The sequence below is a fragment of the Anoplophora glabripennis genome, unplaced genomic scaffold, assembly GCF_000390285.2.
Source record: "Anoplophora glabripennis isolate ALB-LARVAE unplaced genomic scaffold, Agla_2.0 scaffold948, whole genome shotgun sequence".
Classification (NCBI taxonomy): domain Eukaryota; kingdom Metazoa; phylum Arthropoda; class Insecta; order Coleoptera; family Cerambycidae; genus Anoplophora; species Anoplophora glabripennis.
In genome coordinates this window covers 130359-150906 of record NW_019417039.1, presented here as the reverse complement: position 1 = coordinate 150906, position 20548 = coordinate 130359, and the positions used below count along the sequence as shown (strand labels likewise).

The following is a 20548-nucleotide window of genomic DNA, read 5'->3' as shown; positions in this document are numbered from 1 at the left end:
ACTATTGCAGCCGCAAAAGCCCCTATCTCCGTGTACTGGGTCACGTGCCTGATCAGCCAATAAAAACAAAGGACGCATATAATTGTTCGCTGTCCACACATTGTGTATATGAGGTTGCATATATTAAGGAGCGTAGCTCGCGTCGCAATAAATAATAATATAAGCTCCTAGATTTATTTTAGCGCGAGTACATTTGGATTCTTTAAATATTTTGTTAATATTTAATATGATTAAATATATAAAATTTTATGTGTTCTGCAGCTCCGCAGCTCTTATGGTAAAACCGCCACTATTTGTATAGTACTTTGCAATATGGAATATGTAGACCATAAACTGGAAATCTTAAGAAATTTTACGTTAAATAACGAAAGACATTACATGACAAAACAAATAGGTACGCTAGAATAATTACACTTTCATCAGTCCTTAGTGCGTTTTTCATCATTCTCCACTTACAAAATATTTCATATACCATCTCGTATTTTTCCTTGGATATTAAAAGACGCTTCTCGAGTGGTATTTAAAATGTCTTCAGAATATCTAACATCTGTATAATTAAGGTGGCTAATTAAGGTTTCTGAAATTCTCACAAGACTCAAATTTTTTCTTTAGCACCTTGCAGATTATAAAATAATAATATTTAATAATGATTAAGACATATTTCAATGTTAATTGCCTTGTATTTATCTGAAAGTATTTCATATCCATAATATAATAACGTTATAATCCAATGCAATTAGTGATTTAAAAAAACAATCACCTATTGAAATCTGTAGTAAAGTAAAATCAATCACACATGGCTTTGCCAGATCGCTGTTGACGATACAAAGAACGAAAAGAAAATTGCCAATAATTATGTCTACCTGTCCAAAAAAAATTATAAAAGAAGCCGTGCAGGTAATTGGCTTCAAGCTGTCTAGACGGCAGATAAAGTTGATAATAGAATGATTGTGTGGAAGTGATATTTCTCGGGAAACTTCTAATAAATGTAGTGTAAAAAGAGCTGGAAAAAGTTAAATGAGGACCGGTATTTGTCGGCGTAGTGATAAATAACTACTTCTGTGAAAGAACCCTCAATCTTTTTTTTGTTGTTGTTTTTGGCGATGTCACAGATAGAGTCTTGTGGTGTTATTATTTGAGTTTGACTCTTTGCTTATTAAATTAATAAATTTATTACATGTTTTGCTTATTTATGCTGACGGAGAACTTATAAAATGCGATTTTGAAACTAATTGGCTCTTACAGCTGACGTACTGGGTATTTTTATTATTTGACCTTATATTTATATTAGAATGCTGAAGGAAGATACTGACTGCAATAACTATCAAATTCAGACTTTTCGAAAACTTTTTACATTTTTATGATATAAGACAGAATAAATCAGATTGAAGTAACAACTACAATAAATTATATTTATGTTTAATTATGTGTTTTATTTATTTTTATTTAGTGTTTATTAATTATGTATTCATGCTTAATTATTTGATGTATTTTATTGCCATGTTATTTAGCAAATATCAGATATTTCTTAATTCATTTACCAAACTTCCACAGGATGTTCCTTGGTTAAAACTAATACAAAAGTTTAAAATGAGTTAGGGTTTAATTCTAACTCCTCACAAAGATATAACAGTTGGTATTGACTTTTCTAAAACTTCTTATAAACTAGTTCAACAATTATTATCGAATTTGGTACAGTCTGTATGCTATTTGTTGAGAACATAATTCCAAGAAGATCCCTGCGTCTCCTACTTGGAATTAACCTCATTCGACATTAGAGGTAGAAAGACATCTATCTCGGGTATCAAATACGGTTAATCCAGGAAAGTGATGCAGGGGTCTTCTTCGAATTCTATCTCAACAAATATCGTACGGACTGTATAAGTTTTTGGCTATTAATGATCCATATTTATACAGAGTTGGGACCATTTCTTAGCTACCTTGATGTAGATAATGTTGAAAGAGTAGATTCCCTATAATATACAGGATGGCCAAATGAAAACGAAGCAGAGCAATTTACAGGAACTGCGTCAAAATTGTAGAAAAACGCTCAGACCAGTCGATTTTAGATTAAAGGGGATCATTCTTTGCTGGTATTTTTTACTCTGCCACTTTCACCCCCAAGCAAGGGTAAGCATCACCCCAAAATATTTAAATGACATTGGGGGTTGAGTAATATTTGTTTTGAAAGCTCTTACAATTCTCTTTACAACAGACTTTAAATTTTATAATTCCGCCCAATACTTTGAAAAAAAAATCACATTACATTTTAAAATTTAAATTATGTTTAGTTGCTTACTTACTACTTAGTTGATTAAATGTTCCATCTGATGACCGCCCGCTTCCATACAAGAATAAAGATTTTGTCCGAAACGTTCGTGCACATTCCGAAGCATTTCTGGAGTGATTCGACGGCATTCGTCGACGATTCTTTGATGCAAATCTTTCAGCAACGCTGGCTGTATTTTATAGATTTTACTTTTTAGGTATCCCCACAAAAAGAAATCAAGGGGCGATAAATCCGGTGATCGTGGAGGCCACTCAATGCTGCCTCTTCTCCCAATCCATTTCCGTAGAAAACGTTGGTCCAAATTCTGACGGACAATTAACGCATAATGCGGAGGAGCACCGTCCTGTTGAAGAATCAAATGATCTTTATCATACTCTGGAACATTTTCAATAATATCACTCAAGGCAGGGTCAATAGTGTCTTCCAGTAATTGCAAATACATTTGGCCAGTCAAATTACCAGTAGAAAAAAAGGACCCACCAGCCGGACACCGAAAATTCCAGCCCATACATTTAATTTTTCCGGTTGTTGTGTATGCACCTCGTGAGAAACGGGTGAATAGCGGCAATTGTGACGATTTACCGTCCCGTTCAAGAAAAAATTGCATTAATCAGAAAAACAGATGTTAAAAAGGAACTATGGATCATTCTCGCTCATTATTTCGCAAAATTGCAAACGGTGGTCATAATCATCCACATGAAGTTCCTGGACTAAATATATTTTGTATGGATGAAATTTATTCTTCTTCAAAATGGTTTGTATGCTAGTTCAATTGATCCCAGACATAGGTGCCAGCTGCTTCGTACTTAATGTAGGATCAAGATGAACTTGTCCCAAAACTGCAACTTCACAGCTTCATTAACTATAGGTTTTTCAATTTCTCGTTTCTTATTGGCTACGTTCCCTGTCTCTTGAAATTTTTTTACTATCTCTAGAACATACTTCCTAGTGACATGTCGATCTTGATGTTGTTCATTAAATAGCTGAGCTGTTCTATTAGCACATTTATTGTTCATAAATTAAAGCAAAATGATATCTACCCTTTTCGCAATGGAATAAACCATAGTGTTTAATTTTGAAAAACACAATTAAATAAACTACCAACCAACGCTTCCAAATAATACTATAGTACGATCATATTCGATGCAAAGTAATAAATCATTGCCTGTCAAGGGAACCAATGAAGTACGCTTTTAAGGGTTTTACAAATTGAATAATTTCTTTATACATTATGAAGGGACGAGGGGATCAGTTCAGGTCTGGCACCCTTGTTCCTACAAAAATTCCTTTATTCTCATAAACTATTTATTTTAAATGTAATTTATTATAAATCCAATTTGTTTCCTAAATTCCACATATGTACTACATTTTACCTCTGTACGCGCCACTGTTGTTTACTTGTTTTTTGGAAGCGCTCTCTAATTGACGGCAAAGCTCGCCAGGTTAGTATTTGACGTATAACCGACCAGTTCGTACACTCGATGCACCTGGGCGACTACAGCTACTACCAGAACACAGTGCGTATGCAGCGGTATTTCAGATTTTACATTGAATTTCATTTTAAATTTGAAATGATTTATCTTACGCCTCCTAAAAATGATGACACGATTTTCCTTTGATAAAAGGCCGACAATTTTTTGCTCTACTTTGCATCGTATACGATCCTACTATAGAAAATAATTTGGAATTCACTAATTTTACGTTCATTGTGTGTGAATAGCATTCATTTCTGTTTTTTGCAATTGTGTTTTTTTTACGTAAGTGATAACAAATCGCCAAAAACCAATGTAACGCAAGAAATACTAATTTATACAATTGGCGTACTTAACTCGAATGACTGACAATTTCACCGCTACTAATTGTTTGTACATAAGTTTAACTTTAAAATCAAAATTCTTAATAAGTATTGGGCGGAATTATAAAATTTAGAGTCTGCTGTAAAGAGAATTGTAAGAGCTTTCAAAAGAAATATTACTCAGCCCCCAATGCCATTTAAATATTTTGGGGTGATGCTTACCCTTGCTTGTGAGTGAAAGTGGCGGAGTTAAAAATCAGCAAAGAATGTCCCCCTTTAATCTAAAATCGACGGGTCTGAACGTTTTTCTACAATCTTGACGCAGTTCCTGAAAATGGCTCTGTTTCGTTTTCATTTGGCTACCCTTTATATTTTCGCTTTTTAATTTTTGAAATCTTTTGCCAAATTTTGTACTGATAGTTTCATCAATTTAAAAGCATAAACATACCATGTTTTATTTAGATTTTTTGTACCACTTGCATTTTCTATTATTTAAAAATTTAACCAAAATCTTCTTAGGTTAAAAACAAAAATAACCAAAAAGTCTAATTCTGTATATATATATATATATAAACTAGCTCTACAGGCCTAGTAGGCCCATGGCTTGATTGACCACTTTCTTCCATTCCTGTCTGTCCAGAGCTTTTTCCCTCCAACCTTGTACTCCCATTTGTCGCATGTCGTCTTCCACCTCCTTCTTCCACCTGACTCTCGGCCTTCCTTGTCTTCTTGTATTTCCGATTTTACAATTTATTATTCTTGCGGGAACTCTTTCTGGATGCATCCTCGTGATATGTCCCAACCATCTAATTCTTTGTGCCTTTATCACCCCTATTATGTCTGGTTCCTTGTATAATTCTTTTATTTCATTATTAGTACGTCTTTCCCACATACCGTTTACTTCTTTTCCTCCGTAAATCTTTCTTAATATTTTACGCTCCCAGACTCTTAGTCTGTCCTGCTCTTCCTTTCTTAAAACCCATGTTTCGCTTGCATACATCACTATAGGTCTTATCATTGACTTATAAATCCTTATTTTTAGTGATTGAGTCATGTCTTTGTTTTTCAAAAGTCTCCTCATTGCATGTACACATCTGTTTCCTGCCATCAGTCTTGCCTGTATCTCTCTTTTTATATCTGGCCTTCTGGAGAACACTGTGCCTAGATATCGGAATTCCTCTACTTCCTCGAAATTGTATACTTTGTTATTTTCTGTTCTTATTGTCAATTTATTGCCTACTTTGTACTCTTTATCTGTCCATGTCATATACTTTGTTTTATTTTCGTTTATCTGCAATCCTACTTTTCGGGCCTCTCTCTCTAGATGTTTTAGTTTTGTTTTCAGTTCTTGCTGTGTTCTTGTTACGATTGCAATATCATCCGCGAACGCCAGACACTGGTGTCTTTTGTGGAAAAGCAACCCATTTCTGTTCATCTTTGCTTCTCTTATTATTTTTTCCAGTAAGTAATTAAATAGCACTGAGGAGATCGGGTCTCCTTGTCTTACTCCTTGTTTCACTTCAAATTTCTCTGATAGTTTTCCTTGGAACTTCACTCTGTTTTCAGTATGCTTTAGGGTTAGTTGTATCAAACTTAACAGCTTTCCTTTAATTCCTAGTTCTTGTAATGCTCTACAAAGTTGATTTCTATTTATCCTATCGTACGCCTGTTTAAAATCCACAAATAACACGAATGTGTCTCTTTTGTATTCATAACTTTCTGCTTGTATTTCACGTAAGGTGAAAATCTGGTCCGTTGCGGCTCTGCCTTTTCTAAAACCACATTGGTATTCTCCTATTGTCTCCTCCATATGTTTTGATAAAATTTCTTTTATATACGTAGCGAATATCTTATAGGCCCCGTTGAGTAGCGCTATTCCCCGGTAATTTTCGCATTCCGATCTATCGCCTTTTTTATAGATGGGGCAGACCGCTGCTTCTGTCCATGCCTGCGGAATTTTTTCTTGTGTCCAAATTTTCTCTATTAACTTGTGGATTTTATCACAGAGCTCTTCTCCTCCATATTTAAACATTTCATTTGTTATTTCGTCTATCCCTGGAGTTTTTTTGGTCTTCAAGTTTTGGATTATCTGTCTTATTTTTTCTTTAGATGGTGGTCTTTCTATTTCTTCTTGTACTTGTCTCTCATAATTTTCCAGCACCTGTTCTTCCTCATCCCTATCCTCCTGGACGTTTAGTAGCTCATCGAAGACTTCCACAAATCTTTCTACTATTTTGTTACTGTCTAATAATAATTCTCCACTTTTGTTCTTGAATGCTATTGTTTTATGTACAAACCCTCTTTTTTCTGCTCTGAGTCCTTGGTATAAATTTCTGATGTTTTTCAATTTAAATTCTTTTTCCATTTCCTTGACAATTTTCTCGTTATATTTCCTTTTCTTTTCTCTCATTAGTCTGTTGCAATGTTGTCTTTGCATTTTATATTGTTGTTTTATTTCTTCCGTTTCTGTTTCTATCATTTTCAGTCTTAGTTTTTTCCTTTTCTCCAATTCTCTTTCACACTCCGCATCGTACCATTTTTTCCTGCGTCTCTCTACTCCCATTTCTTTTTTGCTACTCTTTATAGTTTTCTGCATTTCCTCCTTTATATTTTCCCACATTTCTTCCACCTCTTTGACTTCTTCTAAATTTTTTAGCGCTTTACTAAGTTCTTCCTGATACCTCGTTCTCGCATCCTCTCCTTCGAGACTTATGTATTTTTTAAAACTGCGCTTTGCACCACTTTCATTTTTTTTCCGGTATTGTTTGTCTCACTTTTATTCCCACCATGAAATGGTCTGAGTCTATATCTATTCCTCTGTACGATCTGATGTCTGTTATATTTCTTTCATCTTCTCTTTCCACTAACACATGGTCTATCTGATTTGTGTAATCACCATTTGGAGCTCTCCACGTACCTTTATGTATTTCTTTCTTTTTGAAGCATGTACTTTTTATTCTCATATTCTTCTCCATCGCAAAATCCACCAGCATCTGACCGTTATCCGATGTTTTGTCGTGTTTACTGTGTTTTCCTATAGCTTGTTTGTATATTTCCTCTTTTCCTATTTTTGCATTTGCATCTCCCAGTACTATTTTCAAGTCATATCTTGGAATTTCGTCGTATTCTTTTTGTAGCTTTTCATAGAAGGCTTCTTTACTCTCTAGATCGGCCTCTTCTGTCGGCGCATGTATATTGATGAGGCTAATGTTTTGAAATTTTCCTCTGATTCTTAAATAACATAATCGATCCGACACTGGTTTAAATTTCATTATTAAACTTTTTATTTCTGGACTAACTAGGAAACCTGTTCCTAAAACTCTGTTGTCCCCTCCACTATTTAGGAATGCATATTTTTCTATCTCCATCATTACACTTTCCTTTTGTTTTGTTTCTTGTAGGGCTACAATCTCAAACTTTTGTTTCCTAATTTCACTTATAAGCTGTTTCATAGCTCCTACTTGGTTTAGTCCTCTTACATTCCAGGTCCCTATTTTTATTTCTGTTTTGCTCCCCTCTTTGTTTCGCCAACTCTTTTCATTTTTTCTTTCCCTTCTATTTTCATTTCTCTGCATATTTTTTGTTCTGGAGCCGCCCTGTCTTTTTCTTTTGTTTCCTTGATTTGTAATCGCAGTCGTTCCCTTTTTGCTTGCCTGGTCCGTTTTTTTCTTGCCTCCTGTCCTCTTGGTGCTTAGTTTTTTGCTATTTCTAGCTTTTTTGTCTCCTTATTCCATTTCCAAAGTTGCTCTCCTATCATCAGTTTGCTAAATCCCATTTTAACCGTCTTTCCACTTCTGCTCTCTTCCTTTGCTCTTATTCTTATATGTTTCTGCATCTCTCTTTCTCTTTTTGTTAAATCGTTGTTAATATATATTCTTTTATCTGTAATATCTTTCAGCTTTTTCTTATTCTGCATTATTTTTTCTTTATCTTTCTTCTGTTCTAGCTCTACTAGACAGTTCTTTTCCCCTATTTTTTGCGCCCTTTTTATTCCAATTTGGATTTCTAATTTTTCCTCTATGAACTTCTTCATTGATTCTGCCAAGGTATCAGTGTTCTCTGTATCTAATTTAATTCCTGTTATTACTATATTATTCTGTCTCTTTTCTTTTTCTAACAGTTCTAACTGGGTTTTTACTTCATTCAATTCTATTTTGGATTCTTCGACTTCTCTATTTGTCCTCTCTACCTTTCCTTTTAAGGACTCGTATTCCTCTTTTAGAATCGCGATTTCTTCTCTGAACTCTTTTTGCGCCTTTCTCAGTGCATTTGTGTCTGTTTTTATCTCTTTCATCTCCTCTCTCACACCTTGTATTTCACCCCTCATTTCTTGTAAAATTTGTAGAAGTTTATCAAATTTATCTTCTTCTTGTCTTTTATATACTTCTGTTTGTGTTCTTACCATTTTCTTGTTTTTCCCGAAGGGTTCTTCCTCTTCGGCTGTTGATCTTCTTCTTTTATTCTTATCGTCGGTGGAGTAACCATCGCTCTCCATATTTTCTTTTCCTTTTTCTGCCGGTCTGAGTACGGTCCTGTCCTCAAATTGTTCTACACGCTGCTCGTGGCCTTTATCCGCTGTTTTTGTATTTCGTCGCTATCGCACCGCGCAAAAAGTTGGTTCGGGTCGACCCCTCGGTAACCTCACTTTTATCGGTGCGATTTCCTCTACTATAGTCTAATTTACGTATTTTCTTTGTAAGTTTCCACTCACCTCTCTGTTCTGTCTGTTTACTGTATTTGATATTTGATACCACTGTGAAAAACTAATTGATATTTCTCGATATTTCGAGGTTAATTTCGAAACAGCTCTTCACACACTTCGTTCTTTCTGATTGCCAGGACCGGACTTTCAATTCTGTATATTTTTTCGAAATATCCCAAGTTTGGAATTATTTGAAAATTCTAAAACAAGGAATATTGTACTGGAAAAATATACAGTATGTCCGCGTTTAGGGTGGATAAGAGGAAAAAATATTTTATTTTACTTTTTACAGAAAAAAGGCACAAGTAACAAAAAGTTTTGCTTGAATTTAAAATGAGGTTGCTATGATGAAACTTAATATTTCATATACGGGGTGTCCAGAGAATAAAAAAATCTGAAAATGTCACGAGAGTAAACTACCTTTATTTGTAATATATCTGAAAAGTGATATTTCGCAAAAATCGTGCAAAAAAAGTCACTTGAGTCTTTAAATAAAATAACTCGCACACAGAATTGGTTTAATTTTTTACAGAACATAATAAATTTGGAAAAAAATATATGTATAATAAAACTTTATTCGAACACTCCCCCGCCAACGTTCATACAAATTTGAAGGCGTGCAAGGAATTCATTGTAGCTGCGTCTAATCTCTTCTAAAGATGTGGACTGTACAGTATCTCTAATTCGTTGTTTTAGCTGCTCCTCGATGTTATTGTCCAAAGGCCTGCTATACACAATCTGTTTGAGTCGGCCCCACAAGTAAAAGTCCATGACTGTTAAGTGTGGACATCGCGGGGGCCATTGATATAGAGTATCCCGACCAATTTAGCGATTGGAAAATGTGTTCTGTAACCAAGTCCTCACAGTTACAGCAGAATGCGCCGGACAACTGTCATGCTGAAAATAAAAACAATTTCGGTAGGCCAGTGGTAGATTATCCAATTAGTACAGTCATTGAAGTTGAAAATCAGCTGTAACCTCCGAATTCTTTGAAACTGCATAGATTTGCATGAAAATTTAGAATAAGGCTCATCTTAGGCACAAGTTCAAAAGTAACATAAGCCCAATTGACTTTTTTTGTTTTTTAAGGGTAAAAACTAAGTGAAAAAAATTGTAAAAATTAAGTTTTAAGCATTTTATTGATGAAAATCTTATTCAAGGACAAATATTAAATAATGTTCTATGTTCTCGAACATATTTTATGATATATTTGATCTTTTCGACCCTTTATTTAACCCTTAAAAACTACCCCTATGCAAAAAATAATAATAAAAAATTACTTTTTAAATATTTGGAAATATTAAATCGTGCAATTATTTAAAATAAAAGTTACCTTATAGCTAATAAAAGAATTTTTTCCTTTCAACCCCTAAAATCACCCCTGTATTGACAAAAATGATAAAAAATTACTTTTTAAAAGCTTGAAATGCTTTAACGGTGCAATTATGCTTATGAAAGAATTTGTCTCATAACACTTTTCAACCCTTATAAATCACCCCTGTGCTAAAATAATTATAAAAAAATACGTTTTAAATCTTGGAATGCTGTAATTATGCAATAATTTAAAATAAAAATTCCCTTATACCTATTGTTTATGAAAGAATATTTTACTTTTGCCATTTTCAACTCTTATAAACTACCCTTTTACCAATATTAATGTAAAATATTTTTATTATAATCGATTTTTAAATATAATCAATCATAAAAAAAATTGCTACCCTGTATATAAATAATCACACTAAATTTTTTTACTTATTTTATTTGTATAAATAATATATAATATATAAAAATGAGAAAGCCTATTTTGCTCCGAAAAAATGTTTTGGTTTTTTTACCATAACTCAGTTAATTTTGAAGCTAAGTTAATTTTGTATCATACAAAAAAGCATTTTAAAGATAATTTCAAGAGCTGTAAGATCGTTTGCATATAAAACCCTTTAAGTCCTTCGTTTTTTAAAGGAAACGGATCGAAGGGTTCGTTTTTTCACTAAAGTGGATACTTCAAGCGGCGATATCTCTTTTATTTTTTATGCTATAGGAATAAAAAATAAAGCAAAATATTTGTTGAAAAAAAGCTACATTTTTGTTATCTATCATTTTTACGTATCTTTCATAGTTTCAGAGTTATTATATAAATACCTAAGGCAATTTTTTTTGAATAATAAAAAACACGTTTTCAACTTTTACCGTACATTCTAAACCGGTCTAACTTCAGGATCGTATGAAAACACTAAAACAAAACTAATTGTAAAGGGTCTACGATTAATTTTAATGCTGATGGAAATGGCATTTACTGCTCACTTTTCCTTAAAAAATATGAGTAACCCATCTGGTTTTCACGATAACTCCTTCAATTTTGCTCTAATTAACTTTTATAAGTGCTCATTTTGAAGGTCTTTTTGAGTACTACAAAAAACTCCAGGAGCGTTATACACGTAAAATTAATCTTTTTCTGTTATTTGACGTTGAATACATCGACTCGAGTATTCCCCCCTAAACAAGTCCCCTTCCACTAACCATATTTCGCTTTGTATGGGACGTACAACACTTTTTAACACTTATTTATTTATTAGCTATATTTTTGTTCATTACACTTTTTTTTTTAATAAAATGCGTAGTTTTTCAGTTATTCGCAAAAAATACTTTGAAAGTGTTTTTTTTCACTCAAAGTTTTCAATCGTGATAAACTATTGATTTCGCGAAAAATTTCTTCGAATATTTTTTGCTCAAAATTTGATTATCGATTTCCAGCGTTATTTTTGAAAAAAATTCCACCCTCGAGAAGGGGTGTCAACCCCCAACAGGGTGGAAGCGTCAATCGGCGCTGTCACTAATGTTCATTGACCCTTTCTCTAACTATCTGCCAAATTTCAAGTCGATAGCTTCAGTTTCAAAGAATTCGGAGGTGAAAAGCTTCAATTACTGTACTAAATAACGTTTGGAGCATATTCAGGTAGCTGTTTTCATTGCATGTATCTTCAAAGGCACACCAAACATTTACTTTTTGAAATATTGCCGCCTAAATGGTATTCTAAAATGAGGATTCTCGATACTCCAATATCGCCAATGTTGTGAAGCAACAATGCCATTTGTAGAAAAAGTGGATTCGTCCGAAAACATAATCTGTTCATGGAAATTTCGCTCCATACCTCCGAACCAAAGACAAAAATCGAGACGTTTCGCTTCAACGCCTTTCTCTAAAGTGTGGTTTTGAATTTGTTTATATGCCAAAATTTTATTTTGTTTCAAAATTTTTTATATGTAACTTTTTTTTTACAATTCCTAAGTATTCTGAGCGTCTCCTCAGTGACATGATTGGATATTCATTCACTGACTGCAGAACTAGTACAGTAGCGGCATCTTCATCATCATAGTTTTTCTTTTGCCTAGGTGTATTCGTCAGTGAGCCGGTTCTCAAAAATTTTTGAACTACTTTATGTAAAGACGACTGCGTCACATGCACACCCGGGTATTTTTAATGGAAATCTTGAATTCCTTGGCGATAACTGTTTACTTACCGTAGCACTGTATTAGATATATTTTTTTGCTGCAAAATTAGCATTTATCCCATAATTAATTAGTGTTGGGGGTTTTTAACGAAGTACAGTGACCCAAGTGAAGAATAAAATGTCATTTTATTCACAATCTTCTATGTGAAATAAAAAAGTTTTTCCTCTTATTCACCCTAATGCGGACGTAATTATTTGTAAATAATCAAAGTAGGCCAATTTTTCCACAAATTGGAATTGACTACACTACACCTGCTTATTTATTTCAAAATTACAAGCTTTTGCTTTAGCACATTGGTAAAAACATACCTATTTCAAATATTTCATATACGCATCACTGAACAGAAAAATATCAGTGCATTTTTAGTTTTTTCCTGCACGTGTTAATGAAAATGGTTGCATGTTCCTGGTACAAAGTAACTGTAATTAATTTCAATTTCATTCCAATTTCAACTCAGCCGTGTAACAACGTAGTTCTAGTTTTGAGGACGAAATTTTTAAACCTCGGACGAATCGAGTTTCATGGCTTATTTAGGATACCATCTTAACGATATTTTTGTAACAGAACTATCAATTGTGTGAGAAAATACAAAACCATGTTAATGCGTTCATATGCGCAATTTTTTGTCTAGCATTTTAGAAAATCTAAGCATATTAGAAATAATATCCCTTCACTGTACTAGTTTCTTCAGCGTATAGGTCAACTCACAATACGTATATTCAAAATAAGAAAAAAGCATATTTTTACCGCGTATATTTATCTCACATTTCCTGAATTTTGCACGTCTGTTAAACATACAAAAAATACGGTATTATAAAAATAATCACCCCGCAGAATGTTTTTAGGAATCTGTTACACATGCAATAATAATAATTATTGAGTATCTTTACAAATTTGGTGGTCAAAACAGGAAAGATACATTTTCAATGCGAAAAATTAAAGGAGCATTACGCTTCGTCACTTCCCAGGTGGATCTACTTGTTCTATCATTGCCTTACTAAAAGTGCGATTTCTTGTGTGTCAGCCTTAATGCTTGAAAAATAAAACATTTGGAATTAGAGTCCAGCAGAAAGTGTATATGGTACTAGGATAAGATATCAGTGAAGGATATTATTGGGAAGCAACTTAGTCTTGCATGGATCTCTATACAACGTGTCTCAAAAGTATGGAAAGAGCACAATAACTTTCGAAACATGCATTTTGAGGAAATATGATTCAGACAAAAGATTTAGAATTTTTCCCTGGCTATTCAATGGTGATCCTAGATTTGATCTTGACCTTCAAGGTTATTTCAAGGTCAAGTTAATTTTTTCAAATGGGATGCTCTACTTTTACCCCGGAAATGGCGGATCCAAGATGGTGGACGCGATTCAAAAAAATTAACCGATTTACGCCAAATTTGGTATAGGGGGGGTTTTGGGGTCGCTGACCACGAATCTGAAATCTGTTTTTGAGGAATTTTAATCCAAGATGGCAGATCCAAGATGGCGGACGCGATTTCAAAAATCAACCGATTTTTGCCAAAATTGATATAGTGCAGTTTTTGAAGGTGAAGGTCACGGTAAAATCAAGGGTCACCGTCAGATAGCCAGGGAAAAATCCTACAACGTTAGTTATGGTAATTTTTTTCAACCCGTTGTTTTCAAGACAGCGCGCCAAACCATGCGTGACCTTGATTTGACCTTTAATGACCATCAGAGGTCAAATTCGGAAAATGGTCAAGGACATATCTGACCGTAAAATTTTTCTCTCTTTTCATTTCCGGTGTCAAAAGTAAGGCATCCCAATTGAAAAAATTAACTTGACCTTGAAACAACCTTGAAGGTCAAGGTCAAGGTCAAATCTAGGGCCACCATTGAATAGCTAGGGAAAAATCCTAAATCTTTTGTATGAATCATTTTTCCTCAAAATGCATTTTTCGAAAGTTATTGTGCTGTTTCCATACTTTTGGGACACCCTGTATAAATAAATAAGTATGAAATTAGGGCCTTTAATACTAAGGCCGCCGATAATATTAATGAATGTAACAATTGTTTTGTGAAAGATAATACCTGCAGATTTCTTGAGGTGAATTTTTGTCGGCCAGAAGATCTATCTGTACACCAGATCACTATTCACTTACATCGTTTTCCCCTCTAAGTTCAACTTAGCAGATTTAATTGGTTCAAATATTTTAATATTTGTATAAAGTTTTATAATTAATTTTACGTAAGTCAATCATACCAATTACAATATTGCAAGTGTATCATGCAATGTTATATTTAGGATTTCTGAGTAGATCTATCAAATTTTCAAATTTTATATTTTTTTCCTACGTTGCAAAGTTATCTTGAGTAATTGCCGTACCCTAACTAAATTAAATCACCTGGCGCATAATAAGTGATAATAAAAATTCTTATTCTTATCAGGAAAAATATACACCCTGGAGTTTGAGTAAGAATTAATTTGCCTACCACAAATGAACTACCGATGGTTCTAAGTCTAAGGATGGTTGCTAAGAACCGACATCCAGCGTTGCTGCAATTGAAATTATCTCGATTCTTCTGGATTTCCATTGTCTCCCTGTAGACTCGTAGACAAAATCTTTTCTCTCTTCTCTCTCACTAGAACCTGATAATGGTTAGATCTATCGCATGTTCTCTATCTGCCCTGTGCTCTGCAACTGCTGATTTCCGTGTTGTTATTTCTCAAGTGACACTTGAACTCTTTTAACCACGTAGGTACTGATGTGTCTTCTCGTTTGTCTGATGTATACTTTCCCGCGTATACACGAAATGTTGTGTACAGTGGTGTCTTCGAGTAGATCATTCCTGCATCTCGTCTTGAGAAAGGCTGAACCTATCTTCTTTGCATTCTTGTAGATGGTGTTAATATTGTGTTGTTCAAGAGGTTTATCTTGTCAGTAGATCCTTGTATATAGGGCAGATATGTTCTTTTCCTTAAGTGTCTTCCAGATTGCTGTCCTTTTATTCATTTCCTTTAAGATAAGATTGTAAGTGCTCGATGTATCAATGTGTTAGTAATACCTTGTTTCTGGGCCGGGTGGTGATGAGAATCACGTTGAGATATTTATTCGTGTATGTTGGTTATCGCTGTGCCTTAGGGTTTTCCTTTGACAAAGAAATGTAGGAATATCATAAAAACAATTGCACACTCTTACTATACTGTTGTTGTATGCTGGTAGATTCCAACGTAAGACATGCGTCGCACAGTGGTCAAAAATCCTTAAAACCTGATCGAAACCAAAAAATTTCACTTTTTTTTTTAATGCTAAAATTTACACGGTAGATACCCCTAATATTGAACTAATTTTTCAGAAAATATTGGGTCGATTTAAGCTTACATATAGAAGTTATAAATGGTTACATCTGTTAAAAATAATGCGAATTATTATATCATTTTGTCTCTTGAAAAAACGCAATGTTTGACAGCTTGTACAACATTTAGGCCTTTATATATTTATTTACACTATATAGGGCTTAGAAGTACAGTCTTTTGTCGTTCTTTCATGTACATCAGGTAATTATTGAATTAAGCCTTAATGGTTTTTTTCCTGATTAGCAGCAGGTAATTTTTGGCGAATTTTCTAATTTAGGTCGTTATCTGATTTAGTACTATACTATACTTGCGTATACCTCTCAAATTAATGCTGGGAACATAATTACACTTAATTTATGTTCTGTTATGTTATGTTTATGTTATTTATTTATTTATTTACTTTTGAAATCACATCAAGTAATGATGGAATTTTCACGTGAATCAGTCGAAGTGCGAAAAAAATGTGTGCTTGACATTCTAAAAGAGCATTTCCACATAAATTTTAATGGAAATGCAACGAAAACCCTTATCACATATACAGGAAAAGCATTCTTTGCGCTTTATTTTCCAAAAGTAAGTAGAAAAAAACGAACAGTTTTTAAGTAAATTTGAAAATTGGCTGAATGAAGAAATAAATTTCCCGAAGATTTTTGTTCGCTGCCTGCAGGATGCTCGTAAAGCATCTACATCAGAAAAGGGTGGTCGTCCCTCTGAGGATTTCGAAAATTGTTCTATCGCTATTAAACGTAGAAAAACACAGGAGATTCGTGAACAAACATCTACAGAAAAATTATTATGAAACTAAGAAAAAGTGGAAATGTAGATGCAGCCAAATTGCTCACTGAAGCAACGGAGTCATCCCCAAAAAGAGCAGGAAGAATTTTAAAAACTTGGAGACCTTCAAAACAAGAGGTATCCAGTTACTCTGCTGAAGAAGCTGTGGTTTTGTGTCATTAAATTTAACTGGAGATCAGTATGAGCAATTAAAAAATGGGACCAATGAACATAGACATGATCTTTACCCTCCGTATTATAAAGCGGTGGAGTCTAAGAAACAATTTTATCCTGAGAATTTTTTAATAACGGAAGAAAAATGCGAGATCGCACTACAAAATTTGCTGGATAATACTTGCCAGAGTATAATGAAATGTATTTTTAATCAATCTATACAAGAAGAGGTTAGGCCATTGGAATTGCTTTGTAAGTGGGGATTTGATGGAAGTTCTGGGTTTCCTAGTTATAAACAAATTCGTCACGATTTCCTGCCAGTGGCTGAAGAAAATTTATTTGTGACTTCACTTGTGCCTCTTCGACTGGTAGACAAATCTTCTAGGGAGGTATTGTGAAAAAACCCACAGCCTTCGTCAACAAGATATTGTCGACCAATAAGACTTCAGTGGATTAAGGAAACAGAAGAAGTATCACGATTAGAACAAACCGAAATTAAAAGTCAAATCGATAACTTAATACCTTTTCAGTCACCACTTGGAAAAATCACTTAATTTATCATTAACTATGGTCGATGGCAAGGTCTGTAGTGCCCTTTCAAATACTTCAAGCATGAAGTGCTACATTTACGATTTTCCAGAATGAATGACATTGTCTCTCTTAAATCTTATAGTTATAGTTGAGAAAGGGTCCAGTTTGGATTATCTGTGCTACATGCATATATTCGATGTTTTGAGTGCCTGTTGCATATATCTTATGGACTGGAACTTAAAATCTGGCAAAATAATAAAATAAAAAAAAGGAACTTGTCCAAAGAAGGGAAAATAAATTGCAGAGTGACTTCCGAAAAAGAATGGGACTTATCGTGGACATTCCAAAATAGGGTTCAGGAACGACTAATGACGGAAATACGGCATGACGATTTTTCGCCAATCCGTCCTTATCTGCAGAAATATCAGTAATCGATGAAGAATTAATAAAACGCTTTGGTGTAATATTGAGTTGAAAGTGAAGTTCGGTATTTTAGCTATTGCTAGGCCGTACATTCACAGAGAGAGCCTCCCAAGCGAAATTTAAATTAACGAATTAGAAAAAAATAAAGAAATGTATGACAATTTAAATTAGTATGTGACATACTCTCACGGGGGATGCCAAAATAACCCTAGTTTGTCATAAAAAAAATCCTAAAGTGCCCCTATGGGGTACCCAGCGATTTACCTTTTCGGCTCTAACTTTTGAACCGACGTATACAATTTAATGAAATTTTAATATAATTTTGGGCAAAAATTTTGACAGGTGTCATTTTATAAAGCAAAAAACTGAATTTTTAAATACTCTCGTCATTCCTCTTTAAAAAAGATACTCTACATTTGTTTCGATAAAATTAGCCGTTTTCGAAAAAATGCAGTTTTTGTATAACACGCCATTGAAATAATAAATCAGAATATTGCAGTAAAACACTAGTCGTTCTTATGTCGTTAATATGTCATTAACAACACTTGTCAAAATTGTCTGATTGATTGAGTACACAAAAAATGGAGCAATAATCCTATAGCTGACATGCATCTAATTTATTCCAAATCGCCGGTTGGCGCACCGAAAAATTTTTGAAAGGGTTGATCGTAGTTTACGAGAAAGAGGTAAAAAGTCAAGTGAACTAAAAAAATGCTAAAAGTAGCTAATCTTTAACTAATCCATTTTAGGAAAGTTTTTGCCGCATCGTGGTACAGAAGGGCCCTCAAGACTAGCAAAGAACCCAGTTAGAGGAGGAAATTCCGGATGAGATTGCTGAAAATCCCTCTAATAGTGTAAAAAAGCTGTCGCCAAGTTCATGTTACAAAGTAGGCCGTTCATGAGACCCTTCGAGAACAATTGCCACATCTTTATCACGTCCAAAAGGTACATGTCATGTCTTCCGCTGATTATTCTGCAAGAGTCAATTACACAAATTAGTATTTGCAACGATTTAAGCAAAATACAATTTTACCCGTATTTTTTTGTTCACGGACGGAATAATAAATTGCCATAATTTGCATATCTGACATTAAGAAAATGCTTATGCAATAGTGCAGACAAAGCAACAACAAAGGTTCATGGTTAACATATGGGCAGGAATTATTGGGAATCGTCTCATTGGACCATTCTTTTTTGAAGACAGATTAAATGTTGCCATGTATTTGCAATTCTTGCAACAAAGCTTAGAAGGTTTATTAGAATATATGCCCTTAGAAATTAGAAATCAGATGTGGTTTATCCATGACGATCCACCGCCCGACATTTTAGTAATTTAGTTCGTCAACACTTATCAAATACTTTTGATTATCAATGAATAGGTCAATGTGAGCCTATTTTATGACCGCAGAGGTCGCCCGACATGACTCCATTGGATTCCTTTTTGTGGGGAAATTTAAAGAGGCTTGTGTATTCGGCGCCAATTCAAACCAGGGAAGAATATTTGATTAAACATTTTATATAAAAAAAGGCTTTACTTAACTTTATCGAAACAAATGTGAGGTACCCTTTTTAAACAGAAATGACTAAAGTATTTAAAAATTCAGTTTTCAGTTCCATAAAATCCTGTCCGTTCATGACTTCCCTGACAGTGTAAAACATCTACTGTAGTAGAGATGAGTTTTGACCTTCATATGCGCAGAAACATAATTCCAACCGTGGCCTAAATTATTCTACGTCCTAAAAACATTACACCTATTATTCACAGTTTCTCTCGAGCTCTAGCGTAAACAAGCCTTTGATCCGATTACAAATATCATAATAAAATGCCCTATTCTTTATTATTTTAATTTAAACTATATATAAAAATATATATAACGAACGTTCGCCAGTTAACTTTATTGATGCCCGAGCGCCTTAGTTCATGTCTACTTGTAATGATGCACATCTGAGTCAATGTTTTCACAACGTGCTTATTAGAAGAATTATGGGGATACGCCACGCCTTTCGCGCATTTCGCGGCTCAAGAGATATTAAAAGACCACTAAGCCTTTATGTGCCTTTGTGGCCTACATAAAATATTAAAATTTCATTAATTATACACGTTCAATAATTCAGTCGGGTTAGACAAAAAAAGGGCTTAACTGGGAAAAAATTAGGGACCACAATTTTATTGTTCTTACCTTTAGGTGGGGGGGGGTCAATAGTAGTGTAAATTCAGAATCGCGACTGAATTCCACCCCTGTGTCAGCCGCCATCTTGAATTTAAGGAAAAATCGTTTTTGCTCAATATCTCAGCCATTTCCAACTATAAAACAAAAATGGTAAGGACTTAAGTTGTTGCAAATGCGATTTCCTATAACTTCTTTCGTTACAAATTTTATCGTACGATCGATATTTTTCAAGTTAAGGGGGAAAATAGTGACAAAGTATATTTATTGAATTATCTCGTTTGTTATTGACTTTACGACATAAATGTACATAAACAAAGTTGGAAATAATTATATTTTCTACGATTTTGATCCCTTTGATTTTTTCGCTACTACCAACATTTAAGGTCCTACGCCTATGCCAAGCCTAACTAAACTCAAGGGATCAACATTCCATAGGCCTGACGTCACCGGCAGCTGGCCATGAACAAAAATGATCCTGTCGCGTACACAAAGGTTCAGTTTGGAAAAAACTCCCCGTGGGTTAGAGCCCATCACTACCACTGCAGAACCCGCACCGGAATCGTTGATTAAAACGATTTCCTGCAAGTGCAAGACAAATTGCGGCAAAATGTACTATTATATACTTTACCTTTACAGCATTTTTTAATCTTGTTCAGCACAACTTTATATTGAATGTAAATAGTAGAGTGTTGGATCTTGTGTATAGTAATTATGATGAATGTTCAGTATCTAGAGCAGATGATCCTCTTCTTAACGAAGATTCTCATCATCCTGCGCTAATAATTACTTCTAATTTCCAAAGTAATACCAATATAACATTTCCTCTTTCTTCAATTAAACCCAAGCACNCTATTTTTCCC

At 34.1% G+C, this 20548-nt stretch overlaps 1 protein-coding gene across 1 annotated transcript; it reads right to left on the bottom strand.

Annotated features, from left to right (window-relative positions):
• Nucleotides 1–6829: 6829 nt before the first annotated feature.
• LOC111692116 (craniofacial development protein 2-like) lies at nucleotides 6830–7660 on the bottom strand. The gene has a single exon (XM_023455856.1). The coding sequence runs from the start codon at nucleotides 7658–7660 to the stop codon at nucleotides 6830–6832; it is 831 nt and encodes a 276-aa protein (XP_023311624.1).
• Between the last annotated feature and the right edge of the window lie 12888 nt (nucleotides 7661–20548).

Bases quoted from the DNA above. Each gene is read 5' to 3' on its own strand.
- LOC111692116 (XM_023455856.1), bottom strand. From the start codon at position 7,660: ATGCAGAGAAATGAAAATAGAAGGGAAAGAAAAAATGAAAAGAGTTGG.